We start from the raw sequence: 17,246 nt of genomic DNA on the forward strand, positions 1-17,246 counted from the left end.
CAATTCTTCAGCCGCAATTTCATCTGCCACATTCTACAGAAGTTCACAATGGCCTCACAACATGTCTCCAGAAATTTTATCATCGGTGGCACAGGAGTCCAAGGAGTTCCTATCGTTAAAGCGCTTGTAAATGACAAGAAGTATCAAGTGCGGGTTCTAACTCGGGATACTTTGTCTCGCCGCGCCAATGAGCTTCTCGCTCTGGGCAATGTAGAACTGCTTCAGGGCACTCTCGACAATGAACAGACTCTTCGTGACGGCTTCAAAGGCTGCGATGGAGCGTTTGTCAACATTGATGGGTTTCACACGGGCGAGAAGGCTGAGATGTACTGGGCCATTCGCACATATGAGATTGCTATTGAGGAAGGCGTCAAATTCTTCGTGTACGGCAGCCTCCCCTACGCACTTAAGCTGGGAGGATATGACTCAAAGTTTAACGCCGGACATATGAATGGGAAAGGTAGAATTGGACAATGGATTCTCTTCCAAAATATCGACAACAAGGATAGAATGGGCGCAAGCCTTTTCACAGTGGCTCCATATATCGACATGACCGTTGGTGCTCAGACCGTCATGACACCGACCATCGAGGATGGGACTCTCACCTGGCGTGTTCCACTCGGTGAGAGTCGTATGCCGTTGAGCTGCCTCGAAGATTGTGGCCATTACGTCCGTTGGCAATTCGATAACCCTAAGCGTGCCGGCGGTATGGACCTAATAACTGCAATGGAGCATATCAGTTTCAAAGACCTGGCTACTGCATTTGAGACTGTTACAGGCCATCAAGCACAGTATCTAGGCGTATCATTGGATGAATACTGGACCAAGGGCCCTTTGTCAAGAGTTGCACACTCACCAGTCGGCGCCGGAGTTGATCCAAAGGATCCTAATACGATGACTATGCAAAAAGATTTTACTGGATTCTGGAACGCGTTTAAACATGAACTAGTATTCAAGGTAGACTATGCTCTTCTGGATGAAATCCATCCCAAGAGAGTCAAAAGCGCAGAAGATTGGTTCCGTCAGCAAGACAAAGTATTGCAAAGCTCTGGGAAGGGGAGTCTCTGGGATAGAGTTCAACCTGAGAACATCTGGCCAGTTCTGAAGCGAGGGGAAGATGGAGAAAAGAAGTGAATGTACAAGAACAGCAATAGAAGTGATGACTATATAGCACTTTACTCATTCAGGCTTATCACGGACCGGCCTCCCTACTTCTAGATGAATAACCTGTCTCCACAGAAGGCCATCAAGTATTGATGACTTCCATTAGATTCTAACAATCTATTCTATTTTATTAGGTAAGAGTACTCTATGTCTACCGAAGTTCAATTAATAGGAAGTGCTGATACTAAAACTAGGCGATTAAATGCGCCAGATTACGCAACTGAGGTCTTACGCCGCTTCCGTGGCTTGGGCCTTTTTCTTCTTCCACTGTTCAAAATCTGGTGCCATGAAGATTTTGCCATCTACAATTTTCCAGATCGTGCCTATGGCAACCATGATCCACAGAAGCGTTACTGTGACCGACGCAATCTAGTTTGCAAATTAATTAGCAACTAATATTGTCCTTTCTTTCCTTTCTCACAAGCAATCGAAGGAGCAAAGCATTAGAGGGACATGGGCACAATGAGCAAAGTATAACTTACAGTTCCCAAGATATTGAAGAATCTGGACGGCATTTCTTGTCCAATGGCGATAGTTGCACCAGACCAGACACCAAGAGGGAAAGTAAATCCCCACCAACCAATGTTGAAGGGAAATTTACGTCGGCTAATGCTGGCCAGAGCAAAGAAGATCCATGCCAGGCCGTTTGCCCACATGATGAAGCCAAGAATCCAGCCTGTCACGTATAGTATTTCTCCGGAGTGGGTGCCCATCTTACCAAGAGTACCAGTCTTGGGCAAAACTTCTGCTGCGACTTTTCCCAACTGCATGATTGCGTATCCGCCTTGACCAAGAGGTGCAACGGGCAAGAACATAGATACGATAGCCTCAGGGGGCGGCAGATTGTGCATTGAAAGGCGTTGGTAGAAGATCACCAAGCAGGTGAGGGACAGAGGCATTGCGGTACCCCAGAGAAAGTATGACGTGATGAGAGTCCATAGAGCATGCTGTTCGTTTTCCAGGGCTTCAGCTACTACTGCGCCTATGGCCGATGCAACAATGGGAGAGGCGATAGGCAGAAGCCAAGTTGCAGAAAGCGTCGTCAACTTGATGTCGTGAGTATGCATACTGCCAATTACGTTAGTCTTGGGGGCTTTCTTTCATGGGTTATGAAAGTTCCATAATAGAGGTGGCTTACATGACAAATGGTATCCAGTAACAAATTATGATCGATATAGCAGCGTCAATCCACCACAACGTCCATGCCTGTTGAAGAGAATGTAGTTAGTGATTGAGGCTTGTCGCAATTATGTTACTATGACCAACCAATGTAATCGTCCAGGCACCCCATGCCGGTACACAAACTAAAACAATCATTTCAACGATTGTCGAAAGAGCAATTGGAAATGCTCCCAAGAGGAGAGGTACTGCGGGGTGCCTAATCATGGTCATAAAAAGGCCGGGGTATATCAAGTATCGAAGAGCGGATATAAACGTAAAGAGGATAAATAGCGTAAGGTTGAGAACAAAGAAGATGACAGAGATCCAGTATAGCCACGCGCCATTATATGGAAGATTATGAAGAAGAATCGAAACAATTCCAGTGCCCATGTTGATTGTAAACCATCTGTAAAACCTTTTAGACTCCATCCGCATAGAGTATCACAAACCAGGAGGTTCAATGACGACGCGCCCTTCGAATGACCAGCCAAGACACGAGAGGGCGAGAAAAAAAAGCTTAGGGGAGACTTACGCTGGAGTAAATGCGCGAACAACGATCCAAATATTCTTCTCTCGCTTTCGTAGCGGAGGCGGACTGATGTCTAGTTTTTCCACTTCGCTTTGCGGAACATTAGCCGTAGGATTTATAGTCACGTCATCGTGTGGTGATGCTAGAGTTTTCGAGGAAGGGGTGACACCTCCTGTGCCGTGCCTTGGATTAGACAGAACGTTTGTTCCATTAACAGCAGATGTTCTCCTCATAGTGCTGTCCATGGTGGTATCTCTTCCTACACGAAGGAGGGGCCTCCTTAAAGGTAGCAGTATGTTGAGATCAGCGAAAGGCCGTTATGCCAGAGGTTATCGAGTTTTGCCGGCTAGACATGCAGGGCTCAATATATACATGTATGTAGAAACCCGTATAGCTCTAGAACTGCCTATTACATCGTTGGTCGCAGCTGGACCGGTAGGCCGCGGTCCCTGACTAGTGGAACAGGGCTCACCGAATACCCGGCCCAGCCCGCTCAACTTACATATTCAAGAAACTCTGGAATATGCCGTGATTGTAGACATTCCGCGGTCCACAGTAGGCCAATGAAGGTCGTAGTTCGTGTAAGAAAGCAGATTATAATTGCTAAAAGCTGAAAAGAAGAATTGCTGAATCACCGGATCAATCACCGAGTGGTAGATCAATCCCCGGCCCGGCCGCCTCAGCTCCACTGGTGGCTTCGACTACTATGCATGAAGAAATCCACTCCGCAATAAGGATCTCCGGCCAGAAGCTTTTCCAGTGGACAAAGTTCGGCCGCCATTGCCCTTGTATTCCCACCAGCTCAGCTTGCGGCATCTTCCTTTGCCACCTTTATTAGTCAGTTGTCCTGTTGTTTAATATTTAGGATAATACAAAACACCAAATCCCGCGGTGTTTGGAGAAACACCTGGTGACCCATAGATATGCTAGCAGTAACCCCAATCGAGTCGCGATTACTTACCAGAAACATTTCTTGGTTGGTGTAACACTGCAGCGTCTTGTTGGAAAGCAAGGGCTTTTGTCTCCTCCACATCAATATCCTCACTATACAATGTCCCAAGTAAAAAGAGTGGTGAAAAAAATGGCAATGCCCCCGGCAAAGTTGGCATGCCTGCATTGGTACATGCCGTTTCCATTCCCCTTTCAAGATTGTTTCTAATGAGCCGCAGTCGCGCATCGAGAACGCGTTGTAATGGCGAACTACCATGCCACAACGTAAGTTGCAAAGCAATACACGCCACATTCGCGATGCGAGTACAGCATGGTTTCTAATATTGTCTTTTAGTGTGAAATCAGAGATCGGAATTGCTCTTATGTTCCCAGTAAAAGGGGTGGCTCACGGAAAAGGCGCGCTCAGAGAAAACCTGTTAACGAGAGCGAGGCACCGAGGTCTCCTTCAACTCAGCGTCTGTCATTTCCACTTGCTGTTAGATTTCTCGAATCATACTTAAAACTTCTGAACAGTCCTTACTCCTGAGAGTATCGAACACCTCATTATCCCAGGAGCCGGCCTGAAACACCCCGAAGCCATTGGAGAGCAGCAGCAATTGTATGCGAAAAGCGAAACACTTTCAGTAACGGAATCGATCGACGAGCATTTTGCGAGAGTATATGACAGCGAGCAAGCAATGTAAGTGAGACTATTTAAAAGCTTCTTGTGCTCTTTCTTGACATTGGATGGGCTGATGACGAAGCAAAGTTTGAACGCATACTACATATTTATACATCAGTATTTCCCAATACTTCCTCCACCGAAAACTCATCCGACTCTCGATTGTCCAATTCAATGGCCTCTAGCCGCTACAGAAAAGATAATCCCACATAAATCGATCTCCCCACTTAGTCTTGCACTCTCTGCCGTGCTTGCTCTGATTCCTCTATCACAGGAGACGCACTGTACATCTGCGGCATGTGTCTCGTTTCGAAAAGCTCTGGCTCAGAAATTTGCACAGGCAGCCCTCCAGCGTATCGACACAGATTCAGAATACCTCGACTTTATCTCGGATCGCCAGGTAGACTCCATGACCACAGTTGAGCAACTTTCCATATCCCGCGATCCGTTGCATCCACAAACGCCAGTGGAGCTAGAGAGCATCCTGGCACTGCTTCTTCTACGTAACTATGAGCACACAGAGCGTGCCAATTTACTCAAGATGACAGCTCGAGCAAGTCAAGCGTTGATAATAGCAAAGAATATGTCCCTTCATCGGCTAGGTCTCGAAAATGATACCTTTTCAGAGGCCAAGAGGAGAGCTTGGTGGATGACGTTTCGTAATTCCCACACATGGAAAAATGCCAAATTGTTAACTGGCTGGTAGTATTTCTGTGCTCATCTATGTTCTGTGGTTCGACAAAGTGTGAGTGTCAGAGAACGACATGTTAAAAAGCAATCCGATCTTGGCTAACATCAATAGGCCTGTTTAAACGTAGACGACGACAGCCAATTCACAACTCCATACCCGAGGTTAGAATCCGATCCAGAAGTGAGTTGATCCATCGGTATCTATTTGTCCGCAGACTAACTCTGGCATATCAGGCGTGGTTGATCTTCCTCGAAGCTCTGCGAATCGGCGTTGCAAGCGTCAAGTTCACTGCCAGCTATAACGAACATCTAAGCTCGCACGCGGATATGACTAGAATTTTTGAGCAGATGAAAATACTCGACAAATGGGTGCTTCAGGTCTCCGCTCGGATCGAAAGCTATGTGCCTGTCTCAAGCTCAATGGAGCTTGTCCCTACCTACGAGTCAGCGACAGCCGAAGTAATGCGACGACTTTCTCGCATCAGATTATCCAGGTACCTTTGACTATAATATCACCACTTCGTGTATATTCTAAGCTTACTGACAACTACTCCAGTACAAGAATCCGCCTTCATCGATTCCAAGCCTTCTCAGACACTCCGCTCTTCACCGAGAATCACTGCGATCTCAGTGTCCCCAATCCTCTCAATAGTTCTTCCAGCATCACCAGTAATACTGAAGCAGGGATCCCCGCCTACACCGTGCTTCAGTCGCCTCCATTCACATACGACCGGTCTACCGAGATTTGTGTGGCATCGGCTCTAACAATTGCACGGCAGCTACAAAGATTGCCGATTCCCAAGACATCTGACGGTGTGATTAATCGAGCGATACCTACCTGTACATGCTGCGCGATGCAAGCCAGTTACGTTCTTCTAATGCAATTCTACAAACTTCACGCCATGCCTCATGCCCCACGAATATCATCAGGCGACTTGTCCGTGGATACAGAGCGCCTCATTGACGAACTTCGACATGGCTTGGAGGATATCATAAGGGCAATGAACAATTTCGCTACTTCATTTGAAACCATTGCGGGAATGCGAGGTTCGTATATCCAGTCAACACCTTTACTTAGATGAATATCGTTGTGTTGAATGCATTGAATGCTGACAGTATTGTTGCTCATATATTAGATGAGATCGAGATTGCCTATCACATTGCTTTTCCACATATTGCAACAGTCTCAAAGTAGTTTATGGGAAGTCTGTGATTGATATTTTGCCGTTGAGAAAGACGCCATTGGTCTGTTTTTATGCTTTCTATGTTGCTCCCCTTATTTCACATGCCCGCAAAACAAATAAGTTATTAGACGGGATGTTCATTCAGATACCCCGCGCTCTGGCATGCGCCGCTCAAGGACCAGAATCAACCATCCTACCAGGTAATTTTACATACATACACAGGATGGAAAAAAGAACAAAAAAAGAAAAAACATACAACAGCCGGTGTTCGCTGATGGTCACCCACTCAACTACTAATCTGCCGGTTAGTGGCTTATCTATGGGGGAGCAGACGGGACCCCGAGTTTTCCACTACCTATGGTCGTATGTACCTGGTATAGTTTAGTCTGCAATTATATCCACGCTTGATGCATATAATAATGAGAATGTTTGTAAACTACTGATAATCTTTGTGTTATAGCAAATAGAGTGAGAGGAAGAGAGAGAGAAATCTGGCTGAACTGAACGTGAAAATATTTATGCTGAGAGCATTTATTTGGAAACTATATGAATATTATTCGCTTTTGTGATGCAGAAAGTATTGCGCCTGAATGAGGAGGCTCTTCACACTTTGGCGCTATAAATGCGGCTCGCCCCGCGCCGTATTGTTCGGCTTCGATCTTCTCCGGGCCATCACAAACAGCACGAGCGAAGGCCTCAGCTCGCAAATATTAACTTTCAAAGAAACTTCCATCTTCTACTATCCATCTGTATAGGGACACAGTCATTAAACCCTTAGATTTGCCTCTCTACAGTGTCTTTTCTACATCAGCGAGCGACGTAAACCACAAACACAATCATCAATACTTCGAGTAGTAATTATAGTAACATACATAGGCTGGAAGCTGTTCAAGATGAAGACGACCCAAGAGTTCCCGCGCCTCAAGCTTTGCATCCCGTGTTCCCGGCTCTTCACCGACTACCGGGATGAAGCCAGATCTGATCCCAATAGCACCCGATATCACATGTGGTACGAGCGTAGCGGATATCAGTATTGCCGAACTCGGCGTGAGCTCGAGTGTGCCGCTGTCTTTGGTTGCGTCTTTTGCAAGGCTGTTACTTCTCGTGATCACAAGTATCAGCAACACGAGGACGGTACAAGGGGCTCGGACACTTCAAAGGACAGGACGGAGCTCTTCCTAGATGAGCAGCGCCCAGGCTGGTATCCGTCACTTGACGAAGAGCTGGAGCTGAGCATTCGTTACAACAGGGTCGACAATGTTCTGTACATTTGGAGCCGAAGCGGGACTCAATGGAGCGGAGGCGACCTGTCATGGAGCATGTACGCCACCCCGAGTAAGTCGAGGCCAATCAATATCCTGGCTGTATCGAATTCATATTGATTCGCGTCTCCTCAGGTGACCCAGCAGCCTCCGTCGTTCATTCGCAGGCGCTGCTCCAAGACCTTGGGTCTCCCGAGAGCTTTGACGATGCACGCGAGTGGATGGACGAGTGCCTCACCAACCACCACGTGTGTCCAGCACATATGCCGGCTGATCTACCCACAAGACTCATCGAGGTGTCCCGTCTGGGCGAGCCCGAATCTGCGCGTCTGTGCGAGACCAGCGGGGAGAAAGGACACTATTGCGCTCTTAGTTACTGCTGGGGAGGAGACCAGGTTCTCAAAACGCTTCGTCAACGGTACAACCGATACCAAAAGGAACTTCCTTACGATCAGCTGCCCCAAACCATCAAGGACGCATTTCAGGTCACGCGGAGCATGGGCCTGAGGTACATCTGGATTGATTCGCTTTGCATCATCCAGGACAGCGACGAGGATAAGCAGACCGAGATAGCCAAGATGATGAGCATCTCCCAGAAGACGCAATTCACCATCTCAGTGGCGAGTGCCTCGGCCGCTACCGAGGGATTCCTCCAGACTAATTACCACGACCCCAGTATTGGAGCTTTCTATCACCCCCTCCGGGTAGAGAAGGAGACCATGGGCTCGGTTCTCATTGCCGATAGCTCGTCGTCATTCGCCAGCGTTGCCGCGCACCAGCAGCCCATCAACACTCGGGGCTGGACCCTCCAGGAGGCCCTGCTCACTCCCCGCCTTCTCATCTTTACCAACATGCACATGGTCTGGAAATGCCAGACTGGCTATCAGCCCGAATTCCACGCTACCTCCCGAGACGCCCGCGAAAGACGCCGTGGGGATTATGGCCCCTGGGATGCTTGGTCTTCGCTCTGCGGCTACTCGTTTGCTCGTCTCAAGAAGCTCGACGAGCTAGCCATCCCGGAAACTCCGCGTGTCGGGGAGGAGTTCAACAGCCGTGGAGGCACTTACTCGACCTGGCATTTCATCCTGAACAAATACACGACGAGGCAGCTCACCGAAGAAAGTGATCGGCTGCCTGCCATTTCGGCCATCGCCCAGGCCTTTGCCGCCCATTTCAAGACTGAATACTACGCCGGGCTCTGGGGACGCTTCCTCGTGCATGATCTAATGTGGGAGAACTGGCTTTCCAATCCCAACGCCACAAAGTCAGGGGCTCCGTCGTGGTCGTGGGCCACCATGAAAGGTGAGCTTCAGTACGACGGTAGCAACACCGACTATGCCCGAGCCGAGGTCGTGTCGTGCAAGACCACGCCCGTGTCGGACAAGAATCCTTTTGGGGCAGTTACTGGCGGCGAGTTGGTGATCCGCGGACACCTGAACAAGCTGTGGCTCGATGCGGGCGAGTCGAACAGACGGGAACTCTTTGACAATGAGGGCAACGCCATTCCCTATGCCGAATTTATCGGCGATGACGGGTCCGGAGACTGGAACCGGAGCCGCACCGCTGTGCTCTGCTTGGTCCTTGGTGACAAACCCTGGGCGACTAGGCACAGCAACTATCCAAACTGTTGCCCGAATTACATAACCAGGTGTCCCCAGTCGATAAAGTGTCGGATGATGGTGCTAGTCGAGAGGTCGGACCGAGCAGGCTGCTATCAGCGGATAGGACTGGCCAAAGCAGAGATGTATGTTAGACCGCTCTGGTGGGAGAAGTGTGAGAGAGTAATGGTGACGGTTGTCTGATAATATGAGTTCTATCAGCTTTGTTGTAATAGACTCACACTGCTCCTTTGTGTAGAGCGCCCACTTTCTACTTTCTCCTTGGGTAGCAACCTTCTGATATCTCCTCCCAAAAATGTTTCGCATTTTCATAACCAGACGCTTGAAACGTGAAGGAGAGAGATCATCGTCCCCGTTGGCAAGCTATCACTCGGTTTCACCGTTGTGGGACTTTTACTTCTATGATTTCTCCGGGAGTGTCTATTAAGAACATCTTCAATAGTTATAAGATCATGTTGAAGAGTAAAACCGGTCGAAATTTCTGTGGATCTTCATCTTTGGAAGAAGCCGTGCTGTGTTGCCGAAAAGCGAATCTCATTGCTTGGCCCTACCGCGATAGCCGGAGTTATATGACGGCCAATAGCGTATAGTACAGCTTGAAATTATTATCAAAAGGTCGAACGAGTTGGATGTATATGTATCACTGGAGAAAATCTCATAGCAAGAAGTAAAACCAATGAGGAATTCCATTTTCTTTGTGGTACCAAATGTGGCCTCACTTGTTGTTTCTTCTGGTTGATCGAGGGCTTTTATCAGAGCCATGAGCGGCTGACAACGTGAAATTTCAGAAGCCTTGCAGTGGCAATACAACACATAATCTACCGGTAATCAAACTGGTCAACATCTTGTAAGTAACAAAGAGTGGCATTGGACCATAGTTGTCCAGTATATTGTCTCCCGTAGCCCATACGCGCGCGATGAACAAAGCGAATCAAGGAGACCAAGAGGGACTTGATGGAGGGCTCTCGCAAATGGATTTTTGACCACACCGTGTACCAACAACAGTGCCATAACTACAAGAATCGACTACTCTGGATCAGGGGTGAATCAGGAAATGGAACGACTATGTTGGTTAGTATTATCGACGAACCGGAAGATGTGCTCAAGCGGGCGAAACAATTGGCTTCTCATGCCACGGTTCTCTCATACTTCCTCTGCCATGATAAAGCGGCTATAAAGCTCATTGCCAAGAAAACACTTGCCGTGTCAAGTGGATAGTCTCCAGTCGAATTTGGCACGAGGTCGATGAGCAGCTGGGATATGCCCCAGGGAAAGTCAAAATTTGTGTAAAGCTGAATAAGAAATTGCCTCCGCCGCCGTCCAAACGTACATTTGGTGTCAATTGGATTTACTATCAAGTTGAAGATGTACGATAGCAAAACGCCGTCTACCGTTCAAGACCACCGCCCCTTTAACGCGAATGATACATTCCTCCGGGTGGCCTTGGTTTGTCAGGAGCTCGAGGAGATGTCACGAAACACTCGGGGGAATTCCAATATGAGTTGATTAGAGTTATGTACCTAATTCTGCCTTCTGTACTATGTCACGTACGACCAAAGGTAGGGGAGAATTCGGGGTCCCGTCAGGTTCTATAGCGCAGTTTAAGGTCTTTTATCCCCGGCGCCTTTGGCTTCTAAATTAAAAAATACACGACAATTCAATTTATACAGCGTGAAAATCAAACTAATTGTATGTAGAAATCTTTCAAGATTCGATCTATTATACTAAGCCTGCATCTTATTGGAAGCTCTACCCCCTACAGGCAGTTTTATCATGGATGCCTGTCGTCACACATTTGGTACTCATATGGCGCACAATACAAATGTCTTGCCCGCCCATTCATTAATCTTCTTAACCCCTCAAGTCTGGCCGGTACAGGTGTCTCCAGGCTTTATCTGAACAGAGCCAAGGTGTTGATATGGGTGCCCAGCGTATATGGCATCCTGCTCTACAGAGTCCCTCAATTGATATTGATAGAATAGGTGTGGAATCTTAGTAGAAGCGTCGTCAACTGCATGAACGAAGTCCCAGGCGCGAACACTAAAGATCATCATATATAAGTAATCCATGTTTCAAAATAATACAGTGTACAAGGCATAAGCTTTAATTACTTACCCAGCCACACTATCATAAGAGACTAAGTCTAAAAGGTCAGTCCTCTCCATCCATGTTTTATTAGTAGCCCAAATGTAGACTACAACAAGCCAGTCTCCCATTAAGCACTTGTAATCATGGTTATATTGGGAGAAAACTGCTCGTCTCCCGCATGTTATCTCAGGAGGTGCCTTATCAAGCTTTGTGCGGTCATGCAGTTGACCCAGATATCTTGGATAGTGTGGCCATAACATCACCGACGGTCGTGTATTAGTCCCCTGAAGTAATTGAAGGGGGAGGTCTACAAGATAGGACCGTATAAGCATGCGCCATGGCGCTCGCCCATCTTCATATCCCCGGGGAATTAGGTCAGCTGATATCAGCCATCGGAATGATCGTACTTTGGGTGGTGTTAGCGGACGGCCAATGATGGCCATCCACGCATGATGCCAGGCGGCCGCTGTCTGTCGATAATCCGAGCTTTGCGTATGCTTAAGTATGGTCTTGTTATCGTCTTCGTCTTGATAAGGTCTTTGTAGCCATAATGGAGCCGATTCATCTCCCAGCGGCGGAGAAGCATATTCGGGGAGCGAGGGACAATGGCAGGGGATATAGTGCGTGCAGCGAGGTTTGTCAACAGGCATATATGTAGCCGATGATTCTGCGCCCGTGGTTGAGGATTCTGCAGTCAAAAGTGACGATGTTGCAGTCATGGTTGATTGTATAACAGTCATGGTTGATGATTGTGCAAGTGTCTTGTCCATTTAATAGCAGGCTTTCGCGAATTGAGGCTTTGCAGCATGTGGTTGCACGTCTGGTTTATATATCCAGAGAAATCGGCCCGACACAAAAGTAAATCTCCTCTTGTGGAAATAGCTGGCTTGATACTTTTGGCGTTTCTCTTATTATGACGATGAAAGAGACGATGATGGATTATCTAGAAAGAGAGGGAAGCCTTAAAGCTTCCACGAACGAAATGAATATCCTGATGGTGTTGCAAACAGACAGGCCCGCCGCATCAGATCACGGGAGGTCTCACGCGCAACGGTACATTCAGGAGATTGTGTCTGGCCCTCATTGATATGCATCAATCCCACCGAAATCACATCATCTTTCATCAGTTGTTGCATGCTTCAGAGCATAGAATTGGCTATCTTGGACGGTCTACCCTGATGAATAAAAGGCCAAGCCTTGTCTTGTCTGTTACATTTTAGCGGCTGTATAACACCCTCGTGCTGATATCACTGCCGCCGGCCTCCACTCTGCAGTATCTGTGGCCCAACTTGGAGTCATTATGGTGATAAGATGAGTCCGTTTTAGACTGCGCTTCACATTTTGAAGATATATATGGAGAGACACCACTATCGTAGGCGGCGGCGAACGCGCCTGGAAGTGACGCCGTGGTTTGCTCGTCGTGGTTTCTGCATTACTTCTTGTAGCAGAGCGGCGTCAACTGCCTCAAGAAAGGTAATGGCGCGTATAATCTTACCGTCTTTGCATTCGGGAAGCAAGCCGTGCTTCTGGTTGAATAAGATGTGGATGGTTTCAAAGTTTCCGCCAAGGCCCGTAACAAATTTGTTTATAAGGAATGGTTCGCCAATCCTGCAACTTTCATCCAGTTCTCCAAGTTTTGCTTGAACTTCTAAGAGTCTTTCGGCGTATTCGGTTACATTCGCACAGTCCTGCAGCGTCAAGCTTTCGTATTCATCATAAAGAACACGGAAGGCTAGAGTTTTGTAACCTTGGAATCATCCGTTCAACGCGTCCATCACTTCCGATAAGGTCGTCATGTGTTTGATGAGATGCCGGTTTCGGTAATTGAGGCTGCTCCTGACGATGGCGACGACTTGCATTTGACGATGATCCCATAATTCAAGTCTTGCGTCAAAGGCGATTTGCGTTTCCTCATCTCCTATAGTCGGCCTTGTGTCTCTTTCCAAGAGGTCTTTAAAGCCATTGATTATAATCATGCCCATTACATCTTGTTTCCATCTGAACCAATCACTCCACGAGTCGAGCTTCGTGATGTCCATGGCGATGTCCATGGCGCTGACTATGTAATTATCGGTTGTATTGGGCTCAGCCGGTTAGTGCAGTTGGTGTCTAAGACCGCAATCTCGGGGCCGATAATTTGAAATTAGTCGTTTTTCAGCCAGATTATCCTGTGAACGTGGCGCCCGTGTTGTTGTTTTTATTGAAAGTCTAAATTAGCTAGCCATAAGTTGGGGGCATGGCCTCTTATTTATACAAAGCCAACGAGACTAATAATTAGCCAACGAAATTTAAGCACAGATCCAAACGGGGAGTACCCTGTAGGTTTCACACATACATATAGTCACAATGGCCATTCCATAACAAAGGGTTGTATCTATACTTGCGATTATCTGGTTCATCTATCTTTGCATGCAAACATTATTGCTTCAAGTTACCTGTGTTCTTTCCATGCCCCCAGATTTATCTCACCCCAAGTAAATCTCTGTAATTGCTGTGACTGTTTACCCCTTATCCTTTGCTGCGAAACTAGTGTAAATTTTAGTTATAATGTACCAATAGCGTTAATCCTAACACATACGACCATAGGTAGTGGAAAACTCGGGGTCCCGTCTGCTCCCCCATAGATAAGCCACTAACCGGCAGATTAGTAGTTAAGTGGGTGACCATTAGCGAACACCGGCTGTTGTATGTTTTTGTTCTTTTTTTGCATTTCTTGGTGCTATTCAAGTGTTGCCTGTGTTCTCTTGCTAATGGCAGTTTTGGTCTACGGCGGATGACGCCGTAGCTATTGATGTGAGTTAATCTGTGTAACGCTATTAGCGGGGTATATGCAGGCCTAAGACAGGGGTTCCGAAATTATACAACCAACATCTTACCGATCATGTGGTTATTAAGACAAAGGCGAGCCTAAGCCTCCCCCTTGGTTAACCCAGCTCCCCAATCCCACCCTTTTTTTCATTCCCTTGTTCTCTTCTTACTCTTCCTATGCAAAAGCTCAAGAGGGAAGACAAAGGAGAGAAAAAAAGGAAAATATAGGTATACATTAGAGACAAATATACAAATGCGAATAAAGTTTATATCTTGATCTAGCTGGCTATTACTTATTAACCCGCCGCCCGCCATTTACTTAAGGACGGGCTTTTACAGATATCTTAGCTTTGACATGGTGCGAGTAGGGTATGATGATTATAGTCATTGGGCAACTTGTAGGTTTTGGGACGCTGAGCCGCGGGTTGTTACCCAAGGATCGCTAGTACGCAGAAGACTGGGCCACGGACGCTAATATAGAAGATTTTCTTGTCTTTTTAATCCAAGTATGGTCTCAGAGGGGGCTGGGTAGAATCTTTTACTCTCTTGTTTGCCACTTCTAAGCTACTCATACATCGTTTAGTAGGAAAGAACAGGACATGAGACAAGGCTATACTAAGGTGCATGTGATTGTTACTATAACCACGAGTAACCTAGCAATTAAACACGTCACAATCTTCTACTATCACGAATACAAAGTATGGGTGCTTCCTATGCATGTTGGAAATTGTCCTTACAAAAGCCTCCATCCAAGCAGAAGTCCCAACTAGCGTATGAAACTCCGCGAAGAACCAACAGCAACAACCCGTCTTGGTCCGCTTCCTAAGCATAAACTACTAGAAGCAATTTTAGGCCAAGCTAAGAAATAAGCGTATTTATATGGCACCTTGTTTCCTATGTAGTTAATTATGAATATTGGTTTAGCAAACTCTCCGCGGTTCCGGTTCTGTTAATGTGTTATTATACGGACACAGCCAGTTTTTGAGCCCATTTCGTGGGATCTCACTAACCCTGTATCCAGACAATCCCGCGAAATCATTTATTGAAAAAAAGGCCTATTCGGGGTGTCCTGGAAATTATCCAACTGGAAGAATTTGACCCTCGCGTCCCATACGGATAGGGATTCTTTATTTACTGTGCTGTTTTCGGCGATGGGACTAATGCTTGTTTTGCCGAGGGCCTGAATCGCCTTGAGAAATGGCTCAGATGGGAGGTTCAAAACTCGCGTTATAACACCTACGACGAGGCAGATAGATGGAGGAAACATCTAGATTTTATGCCAGCGCCTGGTGAACCTGATGTTACGGATAAAGTCGTAGCGCGCATGTGGAATGAGGGGGTAGAAGAATACCCAGATGCCCAGGAAATCATTACCGAGTCAGAAGGCAGCGAGGATTTCAGTCCTAATGGCCGAGATTTCGCCGCTAGAGTAGAGTCTTTCAACATTAACACTAGCTCGCAGGACAAAGAGGACTGCAAGAGAAACGCGCGCTATAAGACTTGCTTGATAATCGACGGAAGAATCCTTGTGTAATAGCACCGTAGGAGCTCCCTAAGGCCTGTAGGTCAGAGACCTTATAAGCTGTTGTAAAGGGCAGTGCTAGCCTAGGCTGCTAGCATTAACGGATCTTTTTAATCTAATGGCTTAATTGGCACCCTTTCCGATTGCTGTTACACCTTGAAATACTAGAGGGGCTTCTAGCCGACACTCCGCCGGTGGTGCCTCTTCCTAAATCAAGTCCTAAAAGCCAGCAAGCGGAACAGATTCTCCGTGATAATTAGGTATGGATCCTGGATTAAGAAACCGCCATTGACAGAGAGGAGGGAGATAAGTAAGAATTCCCTCCGTGGATCCGTATTTAATTATATTTATTATAATTCTTTTTTTTCTAGTATACTTATGGCTATATTACTACTAACTAGTAATATTTAGTAATAGAAAATAAGAAAAACTAAGATACTATATAATAGTGGAATTAATAATATGCACTTATAATAAAGTTAAATAAGTACTATATAAAGTATTTCTTAAATATAATTGCCTTTTATATAATTATATAATAGGGTATTATTATATTAGGAGTAGTATATTATTTCTTAAAATTATAAAAACTAATTATTTCTTAATTACTTATATTTTATAAGTTTTTAATAAAAGATATTTTAATTAGCCTTATATTTTTAGTATTAAGTAATAATAAAAGTCTTTTATTTATAAATAGCTAGTGGACTAACCCTTTTATTTATAAAAAATCTAATATAATTAATAAACTCTTGCCCTTTATATAAATAATATTATTAATTTCTTTAAATTTTAAACTAAGAGAAAGAAAAGTAAAAAAAAAAATAACACTTACCCTATACCTACCCTACACTTACCCTACACTTACCCTCCACTTACCTACCCTACACCTACCCTACACCTACCCTACACCTACCCTACACCTACCCTACACCTACCCTACACCTACCCTACACTTACCCTAGACCTGCCTTATACTTACCCTAGACCTACCCTAGAGCGTAATAGGTCCTACCCTAGAGTATAACTAGACCTACCCTATAGCTAAATTAAATTTACTTTATAATTATTATTTTATAATATAAAAAAGCTTAATAAAAAATTATTATATATATAATTAATATTATATAAAAGCTATATATATTTACTTTATACCTTATATAAAATTATACTTAAAGTAAAAGTAAAAAAGTAAATAAAAATAATTATAAAAAAAATTAAAAATAATAATAATAATAATAATAATAATACTTACCCTACACCTACTTACACTCACCTACCCTACACTTACTTACCCTACACTTACCTACCCTACACCCACTTATACTCACTTACCCTATACTTACTTACCCTATACTTACTTACACTTACTTACCCTATACCTACCCTACACTCACTTACCCTACACCCACTTACACTCACCTACCCTACACTCACTTACCCTACACTCACCTACCCTACACCCACTTACACTTACTTACCCTATACTTACTTACCCTACACTTACTTACACTTACTTACCCTACACTCACTTACACTTACCTACCCTACACTCACCTACCCTACACTCACTTACCCTATACTTACCTACCTTACACTCACCTACC

General features: G+C 45.6%; 3 protein-coding genes across 3 annotated transcripts; 2 read left to right on the top strand and 1 right to left on the bottom strand.

The window, feature by feature from the left end:
- Positions 1 to 48: 48 nt before the first annotated feature.
- Triagg1_3580 (uncharacterized protein) lies at positions 49 to 1,134 on the top strand (the record flags this gene model as incomplete). Its single annotated transcript, XM_062897888.1, has 1 exon — positions 49 to 1,134. The coding sequence occupies one exon, from the start codon at positions 49 to 51 to the stop codon at positions 1,132 to 1,134; it is 1,086 nt and encodes a 361-aa protein (XP_062757569.1).
- Positions 1,135 to 1,392: 258 nt separating this feature from the next.
- Triagg1_3581 (uncharacterized protein) lies at positions 1,393 to 3,099 on the bottom strand (the record flags this gene model as incomplete). The annotated part of the gene is made up of 5 exons (XM_062897889.1): positions 1,393 to 1,533; positions 1,647 to 2,232; positions 2,303 to 2,370; positions 2,431 to 2,731; positions 2,858 to 3,099. The coding sequence occupies 5 exons, from the start codon at positions 3,097 to 3,099 to the stop codon at positions 1,393 to 1,395; spliced, it is 1,338 nt and encodes a 445-aa protein (XP_062757570.1).
- A 947-nt stretch (positions 3,100 to 4,046) lies between these two features.
- On the top strand, positions 4,047 to 9,404 carry Triagg1_3582 (uncharacterized protein; the record flags this gene model as incomplete). The annotated part of the gene is made up of 11 exons (XM_062897890.1): positions 4,047 to 4,069; positions 4,178 to 4,260; positions 4,319 to 4,484; positions 4,698 to 5,111; positions 5,173 to 5,209; positions 5,269 to 5,337; positions 5,391 to 5,650; positions 5,713 to 6,203; positions 6,650 to 6,703; positions 7,217 to 7,675; positions 7,738 to 9,404. The coding sequence occupies 11 exons, from the start codon at positions 4,047 to 4,049 to the stop codon at positions 9,402 to 9,404; spliced, it is 3,723 nt and encodes a 1,240-aa protein (XP_062757571.1).
- Between the last annotated feature and the right edge of the window lie 7,842 nt (positions 9,405 to 17,246).

This window comes from Trichoderma aggressivum (genome assembly GCF_033847375.1).
Source record: "Trichoderma aggressivum f. europaeum strain CBS 100526 chromosome Unknown scaffold_010, whole genome shotgun sequence".
NCBI classification, from domain to species: Eukaryota; Fungi; Ascomycota; class Sordariomycetes; order Hypocreales; family Hypocreaceae; genus Trichoderma; species Trichoderma aggressivum.